At 41.8% G+C, this 24,579-nt stretch overlaps 1 protein-coding gene across 2 annotated transcripts in view; it reads left to right on the top strand.

The window, feature by feature from the left end:
- PDGFC (platelet derived growth factor C) overlaps nucleotides 1-19,600 on the top strand; it is a 243,621-nt gene extending 224,021 nt beyond the window's left edge. The window contains exons 5-7 of one of the 2 annotated variants that reach the window (XM_034771611.1): nucleotides 1,540-1,747; nucleotides 16,185-16,402; nucleotides 17,926-19,600. In XM_034771611.1, the coding sequence (XP_034627502.1) occupies nucleotides 1,540-1,747; nucleotides 16,185-16,402; nucleotides 17,926-18,042 (543 nt within the window). In that variant the 3' untranslated portion in view covers nucleotides 18,043-19,600. The remainder of the gene's footprint in view (nucleotides 1-1,539; nucleotides 1,748-16,184; nucleotides 16,403-17,925) is intronic. The other variant, XM_034771612.1, reaches the window with a different exon arrangement.
- Nucleotides 19,601-24,579: the final 4,979 nt, after the last annotated feature.

Genomic DNA, 24,579 nt, shown 5'->3' with positions numbered 1-24,579 from the left:
AGAAATTAGTGATAGGAAATGAGTTTTCTTCAGAATGATTGGTAGGTTAATCTTCCTGATATTTACTTATTATTGAGCAAAAGAAAACCCCAACACTTTCAAAACAGAAAACATGAATATTAACATATATTTATGTATAAATACTCTTTCTGGAGGAAAACAGGAAGAAAAATCTTACAATATTTATTTTTCTTTATAGTCTGGATAGCATTACAGCACTGTTTTGAAATTTGCAGCACCGCACATTGTGCAGTATAAGTTTTAAATTACTGTCCAGAATATACTGGTTTATTATCATAATCCAATGGACAGATCATCATGCTATTTGTAATGTGGGCATCAGGAAGATGAGGGAAATAAACACTTACTTTTCTGGGATCTGTGTTCATTTAAATTACCCACCAACAATGGACAGCTGGATGGCTTCTGCCTCTCTGTTGGAAATAATGCTAGAATGACAGGATACAGATCCCTACAGAAGTTACCAATACCAACAGACTAGGTATTTCTGTACATATTTCTACACTTGCATGATTCCTAGATAAAAAAAACCTAACAACAACAACCAAGGACCATGCATATGTTAGAAATAAAGCAAGGAAAGCCATTCTCGTGGTATTTCTTGAAAGCAAATATTGGGAAAGGCATGTTGACTACTTCCACTCATTGCCTTTCCCCCTCACCCTCACATCAGTCCTCAGACACATGATTAATCTAGTGCCCATCCTCCTGGAGAGTTTATAGGTGTTGGCTCACTTACAGTTAGTGGAATGAAACATTGCTACAATGGCAACAAATTCTGATGGGGTGTGTTGTGGCTTTTTCAGGGCTGTTTTCAACATTTTAAAGAAGTTCTGTTCAGTGTGCAGTGTTGAGAGGGCATTTCAGATTAAATAATACCTAGCTGTTATATAGCACGGTTAATCTGCAAAGATAACACACAGTGCGATGTATCGGGGGTACCCTTCTGAATTATTGGTCGACAGCATCACTGTGCTTGAAACTTCACTGAACATACAGTCTCTTTTTCATCAATAGGCAGCAACAGGATTTTCTACTATTGTTACACTAGAATAGTTTCATATTTGACTCTACAACACCAAACCCCACAAAAGGCCAGTTAATCCTTGTGCTAAAAGCAGCATGAGAAATGTGAGTTTCCTAAGATTTCAGGAGGGAATAATTGCTTGTAATGGAGCTATATTTTTCCATCAAAGGTTTAGTGCACCATTTGCTCTAATTATTTCTGACATATCATCCATCATTTAGTGAACTTCTCCAGAAAAGAGGTATAGTAGTATGACATTCCTAAAAACCAAGAAAGTAAGAAGAAAAAAAATGTGTAGTCAAATTAACACTTTAAATGGGGGGAATGTTTAGGTGCTCCCTGGATTATCGTTAGTCTTAGTCAGTAAATTGGTTAAACAGCTAGTTACTTTTATAATCTCCACTGCCAAGTTTATCCAGCTTTATAAAGTACGTTTGACCTAAGCAATTACCTTACATATCTAACTGATACTGTTCTTTGTTTTATTGCAGCACCATACAGAAGCTGCCAGCCCATCCATGTTACCCCCATCAGCTTTACCATTAGATTTACTAAACAATGCTGTTGCTGGATTTAGTACTGTAGAAGAACTTATCCGATATCTGGAACCAGACAGGTGGCAACTGGACTTGGAAGATCTGTACAGACCAACATGGCAAATCCTTGGAAAGGCATATATTCGTGAGAGAAAATCAAGAGGTAATCCCCTCTTCTGTAATTTATGGCTCTGCATAGATGTTTATCTTGGCAGAGGAACAGTCATTTTGGATATTCTTCACCCTGTCTTACAGCTTTTAACTTTCTATATACTTTGCGGAATATAGATACTCTCACATGTTTATGATTTGGACAAAGGGCAATAACTAAAAATGTCTCCACAAAAATATGGAGAAATTTAGCAAAATGAAAGAATGAGATAGTTTTTAATGCAGCCAATGCCAGAGCACCTCTCCATGTTTCATAGCTAGGGCCCTACCAAATTCACAGCCAGGGAAAAAGCATCACGGATCTTGAAATCTGGTCTCCCCCCATGAAATCTGGTCTTTTGTGTACTTTTACCCTATGCTATACAGATTTCATGGGGGAGATCAGTTTTTCTCAAACTGGGGTCGTGGTGGCAGTACCACAACCTTCATACAATAACCTTCTCCCCCACCCCAACTCCTTTTTGGGTCAAGACCCCTATAATTACAACACTGTGAAATTTCAGATTTAAATATCTGAAATCATGAAACTTACGATTTTTAAAATTCTATGACTGTGAAATTGACCAAAATGGACCTTGAATTTGGTAGGGCCCTATTCATAGCACAGGGAATTTGGGAGGCATTTGTGCCAGGCTCAGCCCTGGGAGAGAATAGCCACTCCAGATCCCATTTAAAATAATAATAATATATTGAAATTACCAAAATATAGAATTCAAAGTGAAATCCCCCTTCTTCAGAGCAATAGATGGACTTTGATGGAGCTTCTTACCTAATACAGCCCCAGGTCCTGCACTCTTCCCTTGTACCAACCAGCTTGTGTGCTGGTGAGTTTGATCATAGTTGCAGAGAATCTTCCCTGCCCCCCATCTGATCAGCCATTATCTCTTTTACATCATGATATTTTTGTTTCTTATCAAAAAGATTACAGCAACTGGGAACAAAAAGGATCATAACACCAGAAAGGGGTTTCTCTGGATGTAGCTAAGCTGCCAGGCTAACTGAGAAGAGGCATAGACAGGGAATGGGAGTTCCAAGTGGAGATGAGAATGTTCTCATTAGAGCAAAATGAGTACGGCACCTTAGGAAATTTACTCTCAGGAAAACGATGATGTGGCCAGGTGTAAAGAATCCAAGCAGCCTTCCAGTAACAATAATGGATGTTTGTTGTAAAGGTGGACTCAGTAGATATCTCTTCAGGCCATGGAACAGAGCTTTACTCATTTGGCTGACAAATAAAGGCTATAGAGTTGTGTTTCCTGAACTGGGTATGTCAAGCCTGGAGGAAGGCCATAAAATGATAGCCTGCCCATTCAAATGGTAAAAGCTAGCATGCACTTGTATAATACTGCTCATGTGCAATCTATGTGTAGTACTCTATGACATTGTAACTATAGAAAATACTGTATCCTCAGATGGCGTTGCAGTATCTCTCTAATCTATCGATCTAATTTATTGATCTAATCTATGGACGCAATAGAATGTATACACAGAAGAGAGACCAACGTGGGGTGAAAGGTTGCACCTGGCATGTTCTACTGACTGTTGCTGTGGGCACATGACTTCTCATTGCCTCCAAATGCAAGGATTCTGATTGTCTGTTGTGTGCAAAAAAAGGAGAATCTCTCAGCATCCAGCACACAAGGGCCAATCACAAATTGGCCTATATTCTTTACCACCTACAGTATGGTGTAGTGCTCTCAAACTGTGCATTGGGGTATTCATGAAGGAATTGTTCCTCTCTGATGTGCAGCCCATGCCTGACCTTCCTTTCAGTTGGTGTAGTCTGGATTGTCTCAGAATGTGAATTTAGCAATCTTTATGGCCTCAGAGCAAGTTGTGTCAATGCCCTCTTCCACACTATCCCATGAAACAATGGTGTCCCTGTCCACCACTTGTTGAGGTAGGCAATTGCTTAATTGAAGGTGTAAAGTATATACCCTGTGTTAAGGATTTTACCTTACATAGAGTAAATCAAGGAAAGACATTTCCTTTTGCTTACATTGGAAATTTGTGCATTTTCCGCCAAATCTCCTGGAGATACTGCCACTATTTCATATTTATGGATTCTGTGTTGATGAACAGCATGCAGACAACACTCTCTTCCCTCCCTATCACATAGCATGAAAATGAAAATCTTCAAGTGTAAATGAAATATCAGTTAGTAGTGCCTATGTTGGCAAATGTAGATTATCATTCAGTCAGCAAGGAAGGAGAGAAGGTGAATCCTTTTCATAACTCAGATTTAGTTTTTTGACAGCTGATCCCTGGATCAGAGCTAAAAATTTACCATTCTAGCCATGCTTTTATTGCTACAGCTATGCATAGGTAAATCAAGACTTGGACAGGAGGCAGTTTGTCTTTAAAAGCTTTCAGCTATAAAGCACATCTTTCAAATATTCATTTAGCACTTTCCTAGTTAAAGAGTTTCGCCATTTATCAACTGCATTACCATTTTAAGCATACAATAAGTGAGAGAAAAGCAATGTATATTTGTGGAACCTTACATAAACAGAAATGCAGGTGTTGGATAACATCTATATAGACAAAAGCAACTCTCTACGAGACAGTGATCTTCCCAAGAAACTATCAGGGTAAATCTTTTAAAGACTTCTAATTAGACAATGAAATAGATTTTCCTTTGAATAAACATATCAGAGTATTGCCACATTCATCTTAAAAGGACCACCCTCAGACTGCATTACTGAGTGTGTAATGTTATAGCCTGGGGGCAGAAAATGTGCCCCATTAAGATGACACAGTATTAACTGTTAGGTGCTTTGAATAGTTAGAGAATGTGAACTTTTTGCTTGTTTTTATTTGTATTATTGTTGTTTTTAATAACATGCTCTACTGCATTAAAAACCTAAATTAAGAAGTATTATAGAAAATTATCTGGCCTAAAATGTTTATCAGTTAATTAAAACTACATTGTACCCTTCAAATTCTATAATTAGGCTAGTTTTCTGTTTGTTTTATTCATTTTAATTAAAGGCCATATTTATGTCCAGAATTTAGGACCAAACTATGATCTCAATTGTATCCATGTAAATCAGGAATACCTCTGTTAAGTCAAAGGAGTTACTCAAAAAGCAAAATTTGGTTCTGTATTCCAAAATATTTTCATATATAAAAACGAAGTTCCTTTTGAATATTATACGTCTTAAAAAGTAAAAAGTGCATTGCAGTGAAAAAAAGTAGTCCAGTCTTACTCCCACAAAAATCAGTGAGTAATCAATGGGCCACATTCTGCAGCCTAATTACAGCTCTTTTATGCTACATACATGTTACAAGAAGCAGATAATTCTCCTGGTGTGTGGGAACCTCCTGTTTATATATCTGTACTGAGAGCATGTGCCTCTGCTCCTTGCACTTCTGGCAAAGGACCAGAAGGGCCGGGGGTGGGTGTGTTATGCCAATCCTTTACGGTTGTAGGGGCCATTAAATCCACTATGCCACTGGGAGCATCTCTAGGTGATGTGGAGCCTAGGAGCCAGAACCACTTTCCTGATGTGCATACGCACACAAATACCAACCTTCTGCAGGAGAAAATCTGCTCCCCTCCCTGGCTTTATTTAGACCAGGATCTAGCTGGTAAAATGCTTTGGGAAAGAGGGATTCTTTTTGAGTACACATCTCTGGAGATTTGTTAGAAAGTTATAGCCTCAATTATAAAAAGCAGTTAATTTCAGATTGATGTGAACTTAGTATATTTAAATTATATAAACTAATGAAGATACATTATTTTGAAATACAGTTTTATTTTACACCTACCCACATCGCTTCTTTCTTTCTTTCTTCAGTAATATCTTGGTTCTGCAAAAAAATAAAAATAAAAAAAAACCTGCATTTTTTCTGAGCTGGTGCTAAAAAAGAACTTTTGACTGTTGTGTCAACCATGATAAATGAGTGAAAGCCAAGTTGAAAGTGTGTTTAAATTTTCACATTATAACAGGTATTGTAACTTGGTTCACTTGGGAAATTCATATAACCTTTTATTATGGTTAAGTAAACATTTTAAGGGAATATATACATTCTGTCATCTAGTTTTGTGCCCACGGTATGTTAAAATACATTTTGGACAGACAGATACTCTTTGAAAAAATAGGAGCTTCATTCACACAGTTCAAAGAAATGATTACATAGGCACTGGATAGATTTGCCACACACCTTTTAATAAGAAGAAAGATAGGGCAAGGGTGCATGCTGTGATATAAAAACTATACACCTTAGGTACTTTGTTAGACATGAAGCTTTTCAACACCTCAGAAGTTCTGTTGTTAAAGCACACTAAATTATACTGAATTGAAAATGTTGGGTTTGGGTTCACATTCAGAACCCTTCCAGAATTGGGGTGTTTGGATCTAGGGTTTTATTCAAACCCATATCCAAATTGTTTCTAAAATGATAATTCATTTAATTTCCATTTTGAACAATCCCCACTTCCCCTCCTCCCCGTTCCCCATGACATGTGAGTAACAGTCATAGGCAAATAGGTATGTAACTCTGCTGTTGCTCAGGCAGAAAGTGTCAGTCAGGAGGATGAGATTTTTTTGTGCCAAGCTATATCCTTTTTGAACTCCCTGCAGGTATCCTTCACACATCCTTCCACCTGGCTTGCTTCTGGCCTTGCTAAGAGAAGCATGTGACATATCTGGTTCAGGTCCCCATCTTAGAAGATCTTCAGTGTGAAGAAGAAAGGCAAGCAAAAGAAACATGCCAGGAAGTCCAAACACTGCCCTTCAGCCCTTATAATAAGTCTGATGTGCCTGTGATTTACAGTCTCTCTCTTTCTCCACTTCTGGTTCCCCTTCCTCTGCTCCCTCCTCTTTTTTCTCTAGGAATGTTTTTTTTCCACCCTGGGAGGCAGGCTGGCATCATATCAATGACTTCAGTGGGAGCTGTTGCACACTCGGCACTTTTGAAAATCAGATTGTTCATTTAGGAGCCTAACATAATCTGATATTAATGGAATGAAGTGCCAGTCCAATACATAGATGAAAAGGCAGGACTTCAGTATATTTGACTGAACAATCCATCACAACACACACATCTTTTTACATGCCAGTATGTGGACAGGGCACGCAGGAGGAATTTTTGAAAAGCTGTGGAGTGGAATTGCAGCCACAAGACTGGGTCCTGACATGATACTAATATTCATATAAGTGTCATGCAAGGCTGCATTGGAAAGACAGTTGTCAAGGGAGAACTGGACAGCAGACTCAAGTTTTGAGATTCTTTCAGGGAAAGAAAGGCTTTTCTGATCTGCGATATAGATGTCTGTCCTCAGGTGGCTCAGATACTTCAGAGGATCAGGGAACATTTGACCCTTTTTATAATCAGGCTGAAAATCAGAAATAGCTATAGAGATTTGGTGATTGCTCGGGATGTTTCCTGAAATTACTTTGCCCGATTAATCCAGTGTTTCATTGGAGCATTCACACACACAGACTTGATTTCTGAAACTGGCAACTATCATGATCTTTGTTCTGTGATACAGGTGCCAGTTTGAATGGAAGAGCTTTGTAATGGGCATGCAAGTGGCCAGGCATGAATCTTAGGCCTGGTCTACACTATGAGCTTCGGTCGACTTTAGCAGCGTTAAATCGAATTAAGCCTGGACACGTTCACACGATGAAGCCCTTTCTTTCAACTTAAAGGGCCCTTTAAACCGGTTTCTTTACTCCACCTCCGATGCGGGGATTAGCGATAAAATCGGCCTTAGCAGGTCGGAATTGGGGTAGTGTGGATGGAATTCGACGTTAGTGGCCTCCGGGAGCTATCCCACAGTGCTTCATTGTGACCTCTCTGGACAGCACTCTCAACTCAGATGCACTGACCAGGTAGACAGGAAAAGCCCCGCGAACGTTTGAATTTCATTTCCTGTTTGCCCAGTGTGGAGAGCACAGGTGACCACGCAGAGCTCATCAGCACAGGTAACCGTGATGGAGTCCCAGGATCGCAAAAGAGCTCCATCATGGACCGAACGGGAGGTACGGGAACTGCTCGCCATATGGGGAGATGAATCAGTGCTAGCTGAACTCCATAGCAGTAAACGAAATGGCAAAATATTAGAAAAGGTCTCCAAGGCCATGAAGGACAGAGGCCATAACAGGGACACACAGCAGTGCCGCGTGAAAATTAAGGCGCTAAGGCAAGCCTACCACAAAGCCAGAGAGGCAAATGGAAGGTCCGGGGCAGAGCCGCAAACATGCCGCTTCTACGTGGAGCTGCATGCCATGCTAGGGGGTGCAGCCACCACTACCCCAACCGTGTGCTTTGACTCCATCAATGGAGAATCACGCAACAGGGAAGCAGGTTCGGGGTACAAGGAAGATGATGATGAAGATAATGTAGATAGCTCACAGCAACAAGGAAGTGGAGAAACCGGTTTCCCCAACAGCCAGGATATGTTTATCACCCTGGACCTGGAGCCAGTAACCCCCGAACTCACCCAAGGCATGCTCCCAGACCCTGAGGGCACACAGGGGACCTCTGGTGAGTGTACCTTTGTAAATATTACACGTGGTTTAAAAGCAAGCGTGTTTAATGATTAATGATTAATTTGCCCTGACAATCACGGCCAGTACAGCTACTGGAAAAGTCTGTTAACGTGTATGGAGATGGAGTGGAAATCCTCCAGGGACATCTCCAGAAAGCTCTCCTTCATGTACTCCCAAAACCTTTGCAGAAGGTTTCTGGGGAGGGCTGCCTTATCCCGTCCGCCATGGTAGGACACTTTACCATGCCAGGCCAGTATAGTCTGGAATCATTGCATAACAAAGCATGGCAGCGTATGGTCCCGGTATTTGCAGGCGTGCAGACAACATCCATTCCTTATCGCTCTTTGTTATCCTCAGGAGAGTGATATCATTCATGGTCACCTGGTTGAAATGGGGCGATTTTATTAAGGGGACATTCAGAGGTGCCCCTTCCTGCTCTGCTGAACAGAAATGTTCCCTGCTGTTAGCCACGTGGTGGGGGAGAGGGGTGAAGTGATCATCCCCGATAATTGGGTGTGTGTGGGGGAGGGGGGTTAGTTGGGTTTGTGCTGCATGTTAACCCGGAAACCGCAGCCCCTCCTTTTACATTGCAAACCCATTTTAAATGGCCAACCCAACGGGTGCTTGGTATGGGAAATGAGGGTGCTACTGTTTGAAACCATTCCCACATGTTAAGAAGGTTAAAAAAGCCAAAAGACTGTGGTTTACCATGGCTGCCTGCAAGCCGAAATCTGTTGCCTGGCACTGCGTGAGTGATCTCTCACACCAAACCGGCAGGCCCTCAATATAAGAGGAAAAATGCAACCTTGTAACGAAAGCACATGTGCTGTGTAATGTGAACAGCAAAATTTAACTTGAAAGAGTGTACCCATTGTTCTCTAAAATGTGTCTTTTTTAACCACCTCTCCCTTCTCCTCCACCAGCTGCAAATGTTTCTCCTTCACAGAGGCTAGTGAAAATTAGAAGGAGAAAATGGCGGACTCGGGATGACATGTTCACGGAGCTCCAGATGTCCTCCCACGCTGAAAGAGCACAGCAGAATGCATGGAGGCGGTCAATGTCAGACTACAGAAAAGCACAGTATGAACGAGAGGAGAGGTGGCGGGCTGAATCGCGGGATGAACAGAGCAAGTGGCGGGCTGAAGATGATAGGTGGCGTCAGCTTGCAGACAGAAGGCAAGAATCGATGCTCCGGCTGCTGGAGCATCAAACTGATATGCTCCAGCATATGGTTGAGCTGCAGGAAAGGCAGCAGGAGCAGAGACCGCTGCTACAGCCCCTGTGTAACCAACAGCCCTCCTCCCAAATTCCATAGCCTCCTCACCCAGACGCCCAAGAACACGGTGGGGGGGCCTCCGGCCACCCAGTCACTCCACCCCAGATGATTGCCCGAGCATCAGAAGGCTGGCCTTCAATAAGAGTTAAAGTTTTAAACTGCAGTGTGTCCTTTTCCTTCCCTCCTCCCCCACCCATCCCAGGCTACCTTGGCAATTATCCCCCTAGTTGTGTGAGGAATTAATAAAGAATGCATGAATGTGAAGTAACAATGACTTTATTGCCTCTGCAAGCGGTGCTCGAAGGGGGGAGGGGAGGGTGGGGTGGTTGGTTTACAGGGAAGTAGAGTGAACCGGGGGGGAGAGGGGGGAGGGTTCATCAAGGAGAAACAAATAGAAGTTTCACACCGTAGCCTGGCCAGTCACAAAACTCATTTTCAAAGCTTCTCTGATGCGCACCGCGCCCTGCTGTGCTCTTCTAACCGCCCTGGTGTCTGGCTGCACATAATCAGCGGCCAGGCGATTTGCCTCAACCTCCCACCCCGCCATAAATGTCTCCCCCTTACTCTCACAGATATTGTGGAGCGCACAGCAAGCAGCAATAACAATGGGGATATTCTTTTCACTGAGGTCTGTGCAAGTCAGTAAGCTGTGCCAGCGCGCTTTTAAACGTCCAAATGCACATTCCACCACCATTCTGCACTTGCTCAGCCTGTAGTTGAACAGGTCCTGACTACTGTCCAGGCTGCCTGTGTACGGCTTCATGAGCCATGGCATTAAGGGGTAGGCTGGGTCCCCAAGGATCACGATACGCATTTCAACATCCCCAACGGTTATTTCCTGGTCCGGGAAGAAAGTCCCTTCCTCCAGCTTTTGAAACAGACCAGAGTGCCTGAAGACGCGAGCATCATGTACCTTTCCCGGCCATCCCACATTGATGTTGGTGAAATGTCCCTTGTGATCCACCAGGGCTTGCAGCAGCACTGAAAAGTACCCCTTGCGGTTTATGTACTCGGTGGCTTGGTGCTCCAGTGACAAGATAGGGATATGGGTTCCGTCTATCGCCCCACCACAGTTTGGGAATCCCATTGCAGCAAAGCCATCCACTATGGCCTGCACGTTTCCCAGAATCACCACCCTTGATATCACCAGGTCTTTCATTGCCCTGGCAACTTGGATCACAGCAGCCCCCACAATAGATTTGCCCACTCCAAATTGATTCCCGACTGACCGGTAGGAGTCTGGCGTTGCAAGCTTCCACAGGGCTATCGCCACTCGCTTCTCAACTGTGAGGGCTGCTCTCATCCTGGTATTCTGGCGATTCAGGGCAGGGGAAAGCAAGTCACAAAGTTCCATGAAAGTGCCCTTACGCAGGCGAAAGTTTCGCAGCCACTGGGAATCGTCTCACACATGCAGCACGATGCGGTCCCACCAGTCTGTGCTTGTTTCCCGGGCACAAAATCGGCGTTCCACAGCATTAACCTGCCCCAGTAACACCATGATTTGCACATTGCTGGGGCCTGTGCCTTGTGAGAGGTCTATGTCCATGTCAATTTCCTCATCACTCTTGTCGCCGCGCTACAATCGCCTCCTCGGCTGGTCCTGGTTTTGCTTTGGCATGTCCTGGCTCTGCATATACTCCAGGACAATGCGCGTGGTGTTCATAGTGCTCATAATTGCCGCGGTGATCTGAGCGGGCGCCATGATCCCAGTGCTATGGCGTCTGGTCTGAAAAAAAGGCGTGAAACTAGTATCTGACGGGCGGAGGGAGGGAGGGAGGGGCGAGTGATGACATGGCGTACAGGTACAGGGAATTAAAATCAACAAAGGTGGCTGTGCATCAGGGAGAAACACAAACAACTGTCACACAGAATGCCCCCCCCCCCAAGATTGAACTCAAAACCCTGGGTTTAGCAGGCCATTGATTTCACGGAGGGAGGGGGAAGCAAATGAATACAGAACAAATCTATTTTTTACATCTTAAGCTGGCAGACAACGGTGCAGCATGACTGATAGCCCTCGGCATCTTCTGGGTGCTTGGCAGAAAATACTGGGCACTTGGCAGAAAATAGCATACTACGACTGATAGCCATCATCATCGAGACAGTTCGATAGGACTGAGCATGTCTGCCCAGGTGCCCATGATTGACAGCCACTGCAGTACGATGACGATGGATACCAGTTGTAATATACCATCTTCTACCAAAAGGCAAGGGGCTGCTGCTGTGTGCAGTGTAGCCCCACATCTGCCAGCCCCACCTCTGCCAGCACCCAGATCGCCGATGAAGGCTACAAGTCATACTGCACCGTCTACTGCCAAAAGGCAATTAGCTGCTCCTGTGTAGCAATGCAGTACCACATCTGCCGGCACCCAGAGGACATATGGTGACGGTGAGCTGAGCTGAGCGGGCTCCATGCTTGGCGTGGTATGTTTTCTGCACAGGTAACCCAGGTAAAAAAGCGCGAATCGATTGTCTGCCGTTGCTCTGACGGAGGGGGAGGTGCCTGACGACATGTACCCAGAACCCCCCGCGACACTGTTTTGCATCATTGAGGCATTGGGATCTCAACCCAGAATTCCAATGGGCGGCGGAGACTGCGGGAACTGTGGGATAGCTACCCACAGTGCAACACTCCGGAAGTCGACGCTAGCCTCGGTACTGTGGATGTGGTCTGCCGACTTAATGCACTTAGAGCATTTTGTGTGGGGACACACACAATCGGCTGTATACAACCGATTTCTATAAAACCGGCTTCTATAAATTCGACCTAATTTCGTAGTGTAGACATACCCTTAGAAATTATCAGTTTCCCCATGCAACTGAGCCATTGGATTGTCTTCATATTGAAAGATGCCAGCAAATCGCCACCGTTGATCAATGCTAGGAGTTGACTACAGGGATTTCATTTGGAATTTTATACTTAGTTATTTCTAAAATGAACCATACCATCCATTACATCCCTTTCATGTTTTACTAAATTCCCTTTGTCATATCTGTTATGGAGGAACCAGGACTACAGCTTTCTCAGATCTTTTCAGAGAAAATGATCAAATTTAGAGAGAAGATTCAACATCGATATCTTGTACTTATGGGAGATCTGACTAGTTCTCCTTCCACTGGGAAGGCCACAGCCTACAACACATCCTTATAGGCCATATATCACCACTCCCGAAGCTTATTTAAACCACCAAGGGTAGGAACCAAGAGGCAATCCCTGCTGAAAAACACTTGGGTTTCTGAAAACCCTCTATCCTGAGCCATCTGAACATCGATGCCGACTACTCTCAACAGAACCCAGATCCATCCATCCATTCATAGGATCTTTGAGGTCCCTCTTCAAAGTGGAGGTCTCATGGATTGGAGGCAACATACAGATTTCATCCATGACTTGTTTGCCTCCAGCATTAGCCACCAGGCACCCAAGTTCTGCATCTGATACCCAGACCCAAGATCCAGTATTCATCTAGCCTATTCCTTACCCCTTCCTTTACTCTCCTGAACTCTAGACCAGGGATTCTCAAACTGGGGGTCGGGACCCCTCAGGGAGTTGCGAGGTTCTTACATGGGGAGGGGTGTGTGAGCTGTCAGCCTCCACCCCTAACCCCGCTTTGCCTCCAGAGTTTATAATGGTATTAAATATATAAACAAGTGTTTTTAATTTATGGGGGGGGGACGCACTCAGAGGCTTGCTATGTGAAAGGAGTCACCAGTACAATAGTTTGAGAACCATTGCTCTAGACCATTCCACTAGAGCAGTAAACACTTCCGGGGTGGGGGTGGGGGGGAATACATCTCCTTGGACAAGCTATGCTCAGTGGCCACATGATAGTATACATACACCTTCACCAAGCACATTGGTCCCTGCCGGATTTGAGTACTGAGTGCATAAAGCATTTCTCCCTTAGGAACACAAGGGTTGCTATTGCTGAGGAGAGGTTATCCAGTGCCAGCCTTCCCACCTTCCTCTTTAAACCTTTCTTTTCCTGTTTTTGATTCCCTCTCTGGCTGAGTGATTAGTTCTCACTCACTAAAGTTAGGGGTACTGTTAGTCAGAACCATCCCTCTATGACAGCGCCAGTCATGCCAAGAGAAAATCACATTTTCCTATGGGACAACACTGCTTTCTTGGGTGCCAGCTCTGGGATGAGACATTAGTGATTAAAAAAAAAAAAAACTACTTTGTTCTGAAAGTCATCTAAGTAAGCCTGCCTGCAGCTAGGTTAAAAACAAATCTCTTTGTCCTGGTTGGCACATCCAGGCTGATGGCCAGAAGAGGCAAGTGTACTCCATTTCTCTACACCTGTAGTGCCATGCCATGGCAAACAATATTACACTTTATTGTATTATTATTATTATTATTACAACATAATTTGTTTGCCTTCTCATCTTAGTCACAATGAGTACAAAATCCCATAACTGTATTTTAACCTTTAGATTGCAGGATTGTTATGGCGGGATCTGTGTCTTTCTTCACATGATGGTAGTGACTAATCCATTGTAGACACTATTGTAGTAATGATAGCAGCTTTATTTTACATTTAACGTGGTGGTTTTGAACATAGAAAATTCCCAATAGGACATCTTAGAACTGAAATGACTCTTTTAAAGTGGACAAAGGGTTACTTTCTCATACACTTTATCAATTTATCCCTCAGTTGGCCCAACCAGTTTATAGTTGCACTGTAGTACATGTTATTCACATATTTTAAAAGAAAAACAAAGTGTTAAGCCATCTCATCTTGGCATATAGGTGAAATAGCTGACTGTGTCCAGAAAACATAATATGGCCATGAGGATAGTGGTGGGGAAATTATATTTAGTCATTTGAAACCAGAGAACATCTTCCACTAAGAATACATGCAGATCAGTGTTTAACAAAAGCAGCAGGTAACCACTGATTAATAATACATACATTCTTTCTTCTGTTTTGTTCATTTTCAATTGTTACATTTTTAATTGGAACTGAAGTAATCTGTTCCAAGATTATTTTCTCCCTCTCTGAACCACTAGAAGGATTTCTTTGTTTTTACCAAAAGTTAATATGAATTTATTTGTAGTATAAATGGGATGATTTGAGGTTGCTGTTTTTTTCCCCGGGTTTCTATTATAGGTCCTCTGGAAAAGGGTTATTTTTAAATGTCAGGGCTAATATGTGTGAGATTTTTATTTCGGTATTTCCAAAAGCCATACTGGCATAGGTGTATAAAAAGAGGAAAATTTAATGCTGCTAACCCAGCAGTGAAAAGAATCGCAGATACCATTACACATTGCATCTATTCCTCGGGAGGGAGGGGGGAGGAATCAGTCCAAATATCACAGGTCATTATAACCTCCTTTTCTGCCAGAAGCCAAATTACAGTGCTTTTCATCAAAGCCTGCACTAATAAAATGTGTTCAGTGTTCCACAAAACCAACCCTAGTTTTTTTTCAAGAATGGCATTTTCCCCTTTGAAGGCCCATTAATTCTTGTCCATAGAATTAGGGGAACAAGAAGTATACTGCCCTATTTTTGGTATTTCCATACACTGTTCAGCCCTCAAGATGCTAACATTTTCATATGCTACAGTGGAACCTGTTTATAAGGAAACTGATATAGTGAAGTTCCATGTATGGTGGAGATGACTTAACTTGTTTTACCAAGTTTTGTACTTACTTAAATGTAACAGATTTAAAAGTTTGATTCAATGGAGGAATATTAATGAATTCTGCTTTGGTGACAGAGGGTGGGTAGTGGGAGAAGCAAGAATGAATGAATAAATAAATACAGTGCAAATGGCATGGAGAGAGGCAACAGAGGTTGACACAGACAGACTTGATTATAAAAGGGACAAGGAGGGGACAAAAGAAAAATCTTAACACTCTTCTGATAATTATTTTTTTTATTTTATAAGTCCCTCTCTTTCTCCCTCTGTGTATATATGTATAGTAAATATATATATACACATACACACACACACACACACACACACTGTATATAGGACATTCACTGATGTAAGCATAGATTTCCAGAAGTTCCATGATTAGGCCATAGTACAGCCTTTCCTTTAGCTAGAAAAATAGATTTTGTTTTCCCTTTCAATTGAATCTTCCTTGTTGAGGCATGCATTAAAAATATAGTGAAGACAACATTTGCACACTTTAACAAGTTTTACAAACTCAAAAAAAAAATTAAAAAAAAGATGTTTGCAAGATTCCTTAATTGCAGTGGAGTCCTTAATTAATAATGAAGTAGAATAAAAATCCACAGACAGCTTTAGTATATTGCAGTTTAATTTAGTAGCTAAATCCTGTGTACAGGGTTTGAGAGGGAAATTACATTGGGGTTGAGGAGAGGGAGAATTCTGGGAATGTGGCCACACTAAGGCCATTATTGCAGCCTAGGAGCTGAAGTGCACTTTGCGTAAGTTCCACAATGGCAAAGCTCTCTGGCCCAGAACCCTAAAAGTATTTTAGGGCATCTCACTCCTACTGAAATGAACTCCCATGGAAATCAATGGGAGTTTAGACCCTTAAATACCATTGAGGATCTGGTCCGCAGGGCTCTGGAGGCTTTGGATTTGCACTCCTTAGGGAAGCTACAAGAGCATTCAAGTGTGTTTGTTTATTGATGGCATTTGAAAGACAAGTCACAGAAAGATATGTTTGCTCTTCAGTGGTGGATCTGAACCTTCTAAAGGAGGAGGTGCGACTCTACAGCTGTACTCCTCGCAACTTCTCAGTGTCATTGAGGGAGGAACTGAAGCGAACTGACACCATTTTCTGGCCACTATGTCTATTGGTTAAGCGTTGCGGTGGAAACTGTGCCTGCTGTCACCATACTTGCAATGAGTGCCAATGCGTCCCAACCAAAGTCACCAAAAAATACCACGAGGTACGTATCTCATTTTGTGTTTTTATATTTCAGACCAGAGAAAATCCATTCAAGGAACAATCTTTATTGTGAATGTGAATGCTGACCAGAACGCAGTTCATAGGATAAGGCTAATGTCACTGTACAGTGACACATTTGGAGGACACTTTCTCTTTTACTAAGAGTTAAAAAAAATCAGAGCCTGTGCTCTCACTCCATTCTCTGTGGAAAATATTACTGTTCTATTTATGTTGTAAATTATTCCAAATGTTATTTTTTGAATAGAGGTTATTTTTGTAGACAAGAAGGGCTTTTACCCTGTGAAGTTACTGTGGACTGAAGAGCTCTACATTTGAAGAATTTATCTAAGTTGGGCAAAATGAGATTTTCTATTTTTAAAAACAAAAGGGAATTGAAACTGCTGTTTGTTCATGCTCAGCTTAACAAGCAACTGGGCCAGTTTGAAAGTTAGCATTTTACAGTTTTGTTGTTAATATGCAAAGCCTGAAGATATCCTCTAACATTCTTTTTAGAATGTAAAAGACAATAAACAACCTCTAGGTCATGTAAGATTTTTCCAGCGTCTGTAATTAATTGTAGACCTAAATATATCAGTTTAATATCTCTACCTATATTCTAAACTTGCAGGTGTATGGATTCAGTTTTTTTTAATTTTAATTATATACACACACACACACACACACACACACACATATATCTATCTATATATATATATAGATATACACACATATATTATTTTAATGGTACTGTATGATCCAATTGTAAAACAGATTTGACTAGTGATAATTTTCTAAAGGGGAAAGGAAGGGGCATATGTAATACAGTGGCGTGAGTTAATTTACAGGTTATAACAAGTTACAACATCTGTGTTCTCATGTTACCACAGAAATTATAGCTTTTTGTAGAAAAAAACCGCTTGACATAATGTGCAAGTTCATAAATATCACTGGACCATCTAAGATCAGATAAATTAGAGTATTAGATAAATATACAACAGTATACCTTTTAACGTATATTGTATAAGACTTATAAATAATTTATCATTTTTAAAAGCTATTAGATATTTTTAACTTCCTATAAAAATGTTCCATAGCTGTGAGTGGAAGAAACCTTTTTTATAAACTTCACATCACTGAATATCTATAGCTAAAGTCAATATTATTTTACCAGTACCATCTAATAATAATTAATTTTTAAGTCAACTATATAAGTAGTCCTTCAAACAAAAAAGAAAAAAAAACCCACCCAAACCTCACTGCAGTAAGGTTTGCGTTGACCAAAGTAAATGTCTATCTAGCATATCTTAATGTCTTAATCAAGTTTGTGGAAGGCTTGAGGTAAGGCCAAAACAAAGTAATATATATTAGCGAGCAGAATAAATGAATTAACTCAGTTGTGGAGTTGATTGAGTTTCCTTTAGTAGTTTCCCTGTCTTCCAGTTTACTACTTCCAGTGTACTGTAGATAATGAACAAGATGTTTAATGATTTACTTAAAAGCCTGGCTCCAATTGTCCTCTTTCAGGTTCTTCAGCTGAAGCCCAGGAGCGGTGTAAAGGGATTGCATAAATCATTGACAGATGTACCCCTGGAACACCATGAGGAGTGTGCCTGTGTCTGCAAAGGGAATACTGAAGGATAAATGTGGCTAAGTGTGCTTCTTTCTTTCAAAGTACATTCAATTAATGGCTGATTCTGTTATGGGGCTTGTGCATTATCTCCTTCCGTAATCTCAGTTGTTTGCTTTGGGGATCTTCCATCTTCAGGATTTACAGTGAGTTCTAAAGAGAGAAGAAACCAAACTGGGATTATATGTTGTGTAAAAGCTGTCGCTTGGAGGCCCAGTCAAAGGATGGGAGAAAGGCATCAGTGAGGGATTACTAGAAGTATATATTATCATGTCCAGTTGGCTTGACATTACACGGATTTAAGAATTTAGTGTAAAAAATTGCAGTGTTCACACCACGAAGACTTCATTCTGCTGGCTGCCTTACTTCTACAGCTCCAATACATCTGGCCTGTGATTGACAACATCTGGAATCTGTCCTTCTGTACTCAACCCCTCCCACATGCTCTAAATCAGAGTTCTAGGTCTTACAAACTTGCTTTAAAACAAACTGTCTTGTTCTGAATTAAACTTAATTTGTCTGATACTGGTAGGAAAGACTGGATTTTTCCACACCCACTATTAAAGCTCCTGCCTTTTAGAAAAGCTGACTGGACAATAAGCATGAGCTAAGGAGGCAAACATTGAAAAGAACAGTGGCTTTACTCTAATTACTATGGCCTACGACTTTTTATTTGTTTGTATTTTTTATCGTGTACATTTTTATACTCTCCTTTTGACAATATAACTATTTGCTTTTTCTAATCTTGTTAAATATATCTATTTTTACCAAAGGTATTTAATATTCTCTTTTATTACAACCTAGATCAACTATATTTTAGTTTTGTAAGACTTTAAAGCCAGAGGTATACAGTTGAAGGGACAGAGATGTGGTTACTGTGGCAAAGCATCTATTTCTACATTGTCTGGTGCTAGACAGTGGAACAAATCTGGGTTTACACATTTAAACAGAGTAATGACAAATGCAAAGATTATTAGTGTGGATGAAGCTCTAAGCTTGATGGCTCCATGATACTGAAAATATGAAAAACAGATGTTACTATAAATGATTACAGAAATAGCTATCAAAATCCCTCTATATTCTGGCCTTTTGTCAAATAGGAAAAAAATAATCAGGTATATATAGACCCATTCTGGCTTGTTTTATTGTTTAATTTCTTTGAAGTAGAAAGGTCTACAACAGCATGAGAAGAGAAGTTCAATGGCTTGTTGCCTTCATGAAACTGTGTTCATAGAAAGGCAGCCATATTTATTGCTTCAGGTGTATGGTTTTTCTTTTATGGTTATGTCCATTTAAAAGCAGTTGACTCCCAAGATTTTAACTCTATTCAGTACAGTTTTATGAATTATGCTTTTGTTTATGTACAGTATATCATTTAACCAGTACACGTATCCCATCCTATGCAAATTGGAAAGAAAACAGTAAAGTATTTTGCTTGTAAAATGCTTTAACATTATGCCTAGTTTATATTTTGACTATTGGATTTACAGATTGTAACAAAGCACCAAATAAAGTCATAATGCTAATTTTGGGAGAAAAAATGTCTGTGTGGTTATGTATTGGATGTTTGGTCTATATTAAATAAAAACAAACCTGAAATGTATTTGCCAGAATGAAAATCAATTAGAGAAATGCAAGTCTTCTGTACAGTAACTGTAAGAGAGAAATCTACATTTCCTAGCTTTTGAGATCTTGAATTTGCAAACTTAATGTTCTTTTAACACTTTTGTGTTTAGTTTCCCAGATTTAAAAGAAAAAAAAAACCTGAAAAAAAATCCCATCATATAACATTATACAGGCACCACATGGCTTATCAGCAGGGCTGGAAACTTTAGATACACTCCACTGACCTTTGGCACCAAATGCAGTAATAGGTTACCATTCTCTATGTGGACCAGGATATGAATGATGACACTCAGGAATCTCAGGTTCCATTCCAGGTTTGGAGGGGTAGCAGGTTCTAGTGGTCACAAACTGTTTGACCCCTAACCTGATCTTTCCCTGTCCCCTTGAGCCTGACCTTGGCCTATTTCTGCCTCTCCCTGCAATCATCTCCCTGCCTTATTGTCCCAGTCTATCTCCCTTTTCCAGGAAGAGTCTGCACACTCCTGGCCATCTCATCCCATTCTTCTCCCTCACCTTGACTTCCAGTCCCAATCTCCCTTTTCTGAGCCTTTCCCTCCACCCACCCCCAGCTCATTGAGTCTGTATCCTTGCCCAGCCAGTCCATCTTCCATCCTCCATCCCCTCAGCTCCTCATCTGCTCTCACTCTGCCAAGCCTCAATAGCTAGGAGAATCAGTTGCAGGAAAATCCTGTTCCATCTCTGCAGGGTGCAGGGTCTCTCTTGGGGGGGGTGGGGTGTTCATGTGCAGTCTAGTTGACACTTAAAGATGTGTGAGGGGATGGAGCATGCTCAGTGCAAACTGAATATTCAGAAAATTTAGCTGCCATACTCCAAAGTCTTTACTGAACATGTGTGACCTGAAATTTTTCAAAGATTTATACCTAGGCCAAATTTGGAAAACATACTACTGTACTGTACTATGAGATATTAAGGATACAGTGTCAGATTCTCCTAGGTTAGATCTCAACCTCAGTGTTACTAGGGTGTGGGATTATGCATATTAATATTCTGATAGCATATATCTTGACTATTAGTTGCATTCATTCCACTTATTTTCAATATATTTTTATTCAGAACTATAAACACTGAAGAAAGATTCTTGGATTAGCTATTAGCTAACTGAAAACCCATTGTAGAAATAATCATCAACCTTTAATTAGATGTGAGTAAAAATATGATACAGGGAAACAAGAGCTTTATTTATAATACTGAATGAGATGCTTAAAGTAAAAAAACAGGAAAAGCTTAATCATTAGGCACCAAGCAGAATATTAAATTGTTCTAAAGGGCTAAATTTTACTCTCATTTCCATCCTGCAACTCTTGTGGAGTCAGTGGTGGGTTGCTTGAGCAGGATTTGGCCCAATAGGTCTGGTTTTTGGAAGCAGGTGCCCACCTAGTAGTAGTGATACATGGTATTCTGAGCAAAGGCTGTTATCAGCACAAATAGGATTTTCAGGCTCAAAAGGCTTGTTGTAGCCCATCCCATCCCCTAGAACTAGAACGGACCTTGAAAGGTCATTGAGTCCAGCCCCCTGCCTTCACTAGCAGGACCAAGTACTGATTTTGCCCCAGATCCCCAAGTGGCCCCCTCAAGGATTGAACTCACAACCCTGGGTTTAGCAGGCTAATGCTCAAACCACTGAGCTATCCCTCCCCTGATCAGAGTTGTTTATACTATAATATATTGCATACAGGATAAGAACTAGTGAGTTTTTGCATTATGCATGTTTTCAAAGTTGCACCAGCCATCTGTTTTAGTGCAAGTAACTTTGAATGGAGTATTTTGCATCCACTTTGCGCTAATGGGCATTTCTATATCCTGTATTGGACAATAAACAGACTCAAAGAAAACAGGCTGTGCTTGGAAAGCTGCAGGAAGAAATATTGTGAAGGTTTTTCAGTTTCATTACAAATTTACAAGTTGTAGACATCCATCACAGAAGAAGTAAGTTTTTATGAGAGATATGAGTAAAATGAAAGCATAGACACAAATACAACATTTGTAATATGTATAGAATCACTGATTTATTGGGAAACTACAAGTACCAACTCCGGCCCACAGAAATAAGAATGAAGAGCCTACTAACCCTTGCCAAGTCAGATTAACAACAGACAACAATTTAACACTAAAATAAAAATATAGCACCATCTAATAGTGGAGGTGCTGTCTCCAAACTACAGCCCATGGGCCACATCCGGCCCGCAGGACCCTCCTGCCCGGCTCCTGAGCTCCTGCCTCGGGAGGCTCGCCCCTGGCCCCTCCCCTGCTGTCCCCACTCGCTTGCAGTCTCAGCTTACTCACTCAGCCGCCGGCGCAATCCTCTGGGCAGTGGGGGCTCTGAGCTCCTGGGGCAGCGCAGCTGTAGAGCCCAGCCTGACCTGGTCTCTGTGCTGCATGGTGGCGGTGGCAGCATGGCCCGGCTCCAGCTGGGCGGTGCGGCTGTAGCGCCGCCAGCCATCGCTCCAGGCAGTGCAGTAAGGGGAGCAGGGGAGGTTGGATAGAGGGCAGGGAAGTTTGGGGTGGTGGTCAGGGGGGGAAACGGGGTTGAATGGGGGCAGGGGTCCCGAGGGGAAGTCAGGAGGGGGGGTTGGATAGGGCAGCAGGGGGCAGTTAGGGGCAGGGGTTCTGGGGCAGTCAGGGGACAGGGAGAAGGGGTGGTTGGATGGGGCAGGGGTCCCAGGGGGCTGTCAGGAATGAGAAGAGGGGTTGGATGGGGTGGTGGGGGTCTGGGGGCAGTCAGGGGACAGGGAGCGGGGATGTGTGGATGGGGCAGGGGTCCCAGAGGGGCCGTCAGAATGGGGGGGTTGGATGGGGCAGGAGTCCTGGGGGGGGTGCAGATAGGAGGTGGGGGCCAGGCCACGACCCCCTACCCTAACCGGCCCTCCATATAATTTACGAAACCACATGTGGCCCTCCGGCCAACAAGTTTGCCCGCCCCTGGTCAACACTAAACATTACAATATTTAGTCACTGGTAAAATGATAGATGGCCAGGTTTCTATGATGTTCCTGCTGGCTTTGTCAAAATTAGGAGTGTGTCTTATCTTGGATTAAAATGCTGGGACATCTGGTCAGTCTAAAATGCTTCCTGTCATCTGCTCTAACCCCTGTGACTGTGTGCAATTCACACAGCAATGGCTTCAGGAGCTATGTTTCAGCCATTTCCCTGCTCCAGATTATGTACTTTTTCTCAGTTGATCAGCACAAGAACAGAAGTCAACCCTGATTTGATTTACAGCCGTGAGATGCAAATTGCAACACCACCACCACTGCAGCAATGGCTCCTAGCCTGCTACTCAGCATGGGACTGTGAGCCCTCTGGCTTTGTTATTGCAAGAAAGGGGATACAGGCAGGAGTTAGAAATAATGTAGGCTTTGAAACTAAGGGAGGTAAAGAACAGAGGGAGCAGGGCATGTATGGGAGGCAGTATTAAAAAAAGGTGAGGGCAGGAGAAAAATAATGCAGGTAGGAACATGAGAAGGGTAAATTAATAAACTCTTTGGAGCAGGCTTAGTTTCTGGGTACTTGTACAGTGCTTAGTCCTTATTAGGTCCCCTCAGTGCTATAACTATACAAATAGGAAATGATGAACATGGTGAATGGTAAGAACTACTGAGGGGAAAAAAAATCAACTAGTGCTACTCTTCTTGTTTGGACACATTGTTATTCACTAACATTAGTCTTACTTTAAATATTGTAACTGAGCTGCTTCTAAAGATATTGATTGTAGTGGGTTATGTAATTGTCTTTAAACAAAAAACCCTACTGTACTTTGACAATCACCCATAATGCCCTTCTTGCTTTACTTAATATAAATACTTCCCCGCCCCTTTAAACCAGGAGTAGGCAACCTATGGCATGCGTGCCGAAGGCAGCATGCAAGCTGATTTTCAGTGGCACTCACACTGCCCGGGTCCTGGCAACTGGACCAGGGGGCTCTGCATTTTAATTTAATTTTTAAATGAAGCTTCTTAAACATTTTAAAAACCTTATTTACTGTACATACAACACTAGTTTAGTTATACATTATAGACTTATAGAAAGAGACCTAAAAACATTAAAATGTATTATTGACACGCAAAACTTTACATTAGAGTGAATAAATGAAGACTCGGCACACCACTTTTGAAAGGCTGCCGACCCCTGCTTTAAACCATGGAGTAGTTTATTTATTTCTGAAGATTGTCTCTGTAAAATGAAATGTGACAGTAAGATAACATTAAAACAATATTTGTTGCTGTCACAGGGCAGACCAAAGATTTTTTTGTATATCTAAATCAACATCTAACATTCAAGCAATAGTCTTATGATTGTCATCTAAATAGTATTGCTTGTGCCTTATTTCAAAAGTTAAATCTTGTCATAGTGTAATCTAGCTGTTAATCTTTAATCAATAATAATATAAACAGTGTTTTCACTTCTGGTTTTGCAGGGCTCCAGTGAAGCTGAATCACTATGTAACAATATGCTATATGGGCAGAGGTTGAAAACTGAAAACTGGGTAAAAAGCCTATGAATTATTCATTGAAGTGGCACTGCTAGGCTTTGTTTTAGGGTTTTTCAAGCTGAGAGTTGCTGAATTACAATAGCATAATGACAGGTTTCAGAGTAGCAGCCGTGTTAGTCTTTATCCGCAAAAAGAACAGGAGTACTTGTGGCATCTTATGCATAGAAGAAGTGGGCTGTAGTCCACGAAAGCTTATGCTCTAATAAATTTGTTAGTCTCTAAGATGCCACAAGTACTCCTGTTCTTTTTACAATAGCATAGGCATTTGCATGAGAGTAAAGTAGGAAGAGGTGGCTAAATAAGTATGTTTCTAATTGGCCCAATTAATTGAAACAGCTGAACTAAAGCAGCTACTGTAGGTAGCCAAGGTCAAAAGACTGTAGGCAGTACAGGGAGGGTTCTACCATGAATCACT

The sequence above is a fragment of the Trachemys scripta genome, chromosome 5 (assembly GCF_013100865.1).
Source record: "Trachemys scripta elegans isolate TJP31775 chromosome 5, CAS_Tse_1.0, whole genome shotgun sequence".
Taxonomy (NCBI): domain Eukaryota; kingdom Metazoa; phylum Chordata; order Testudines; family Emydidae; genus Trachemys; species Trachemys scripta.
Note: the sequence above shows the minus strand (reverse complement) of the source record. Positions and strands in the feature narration are given on the sequence as shown.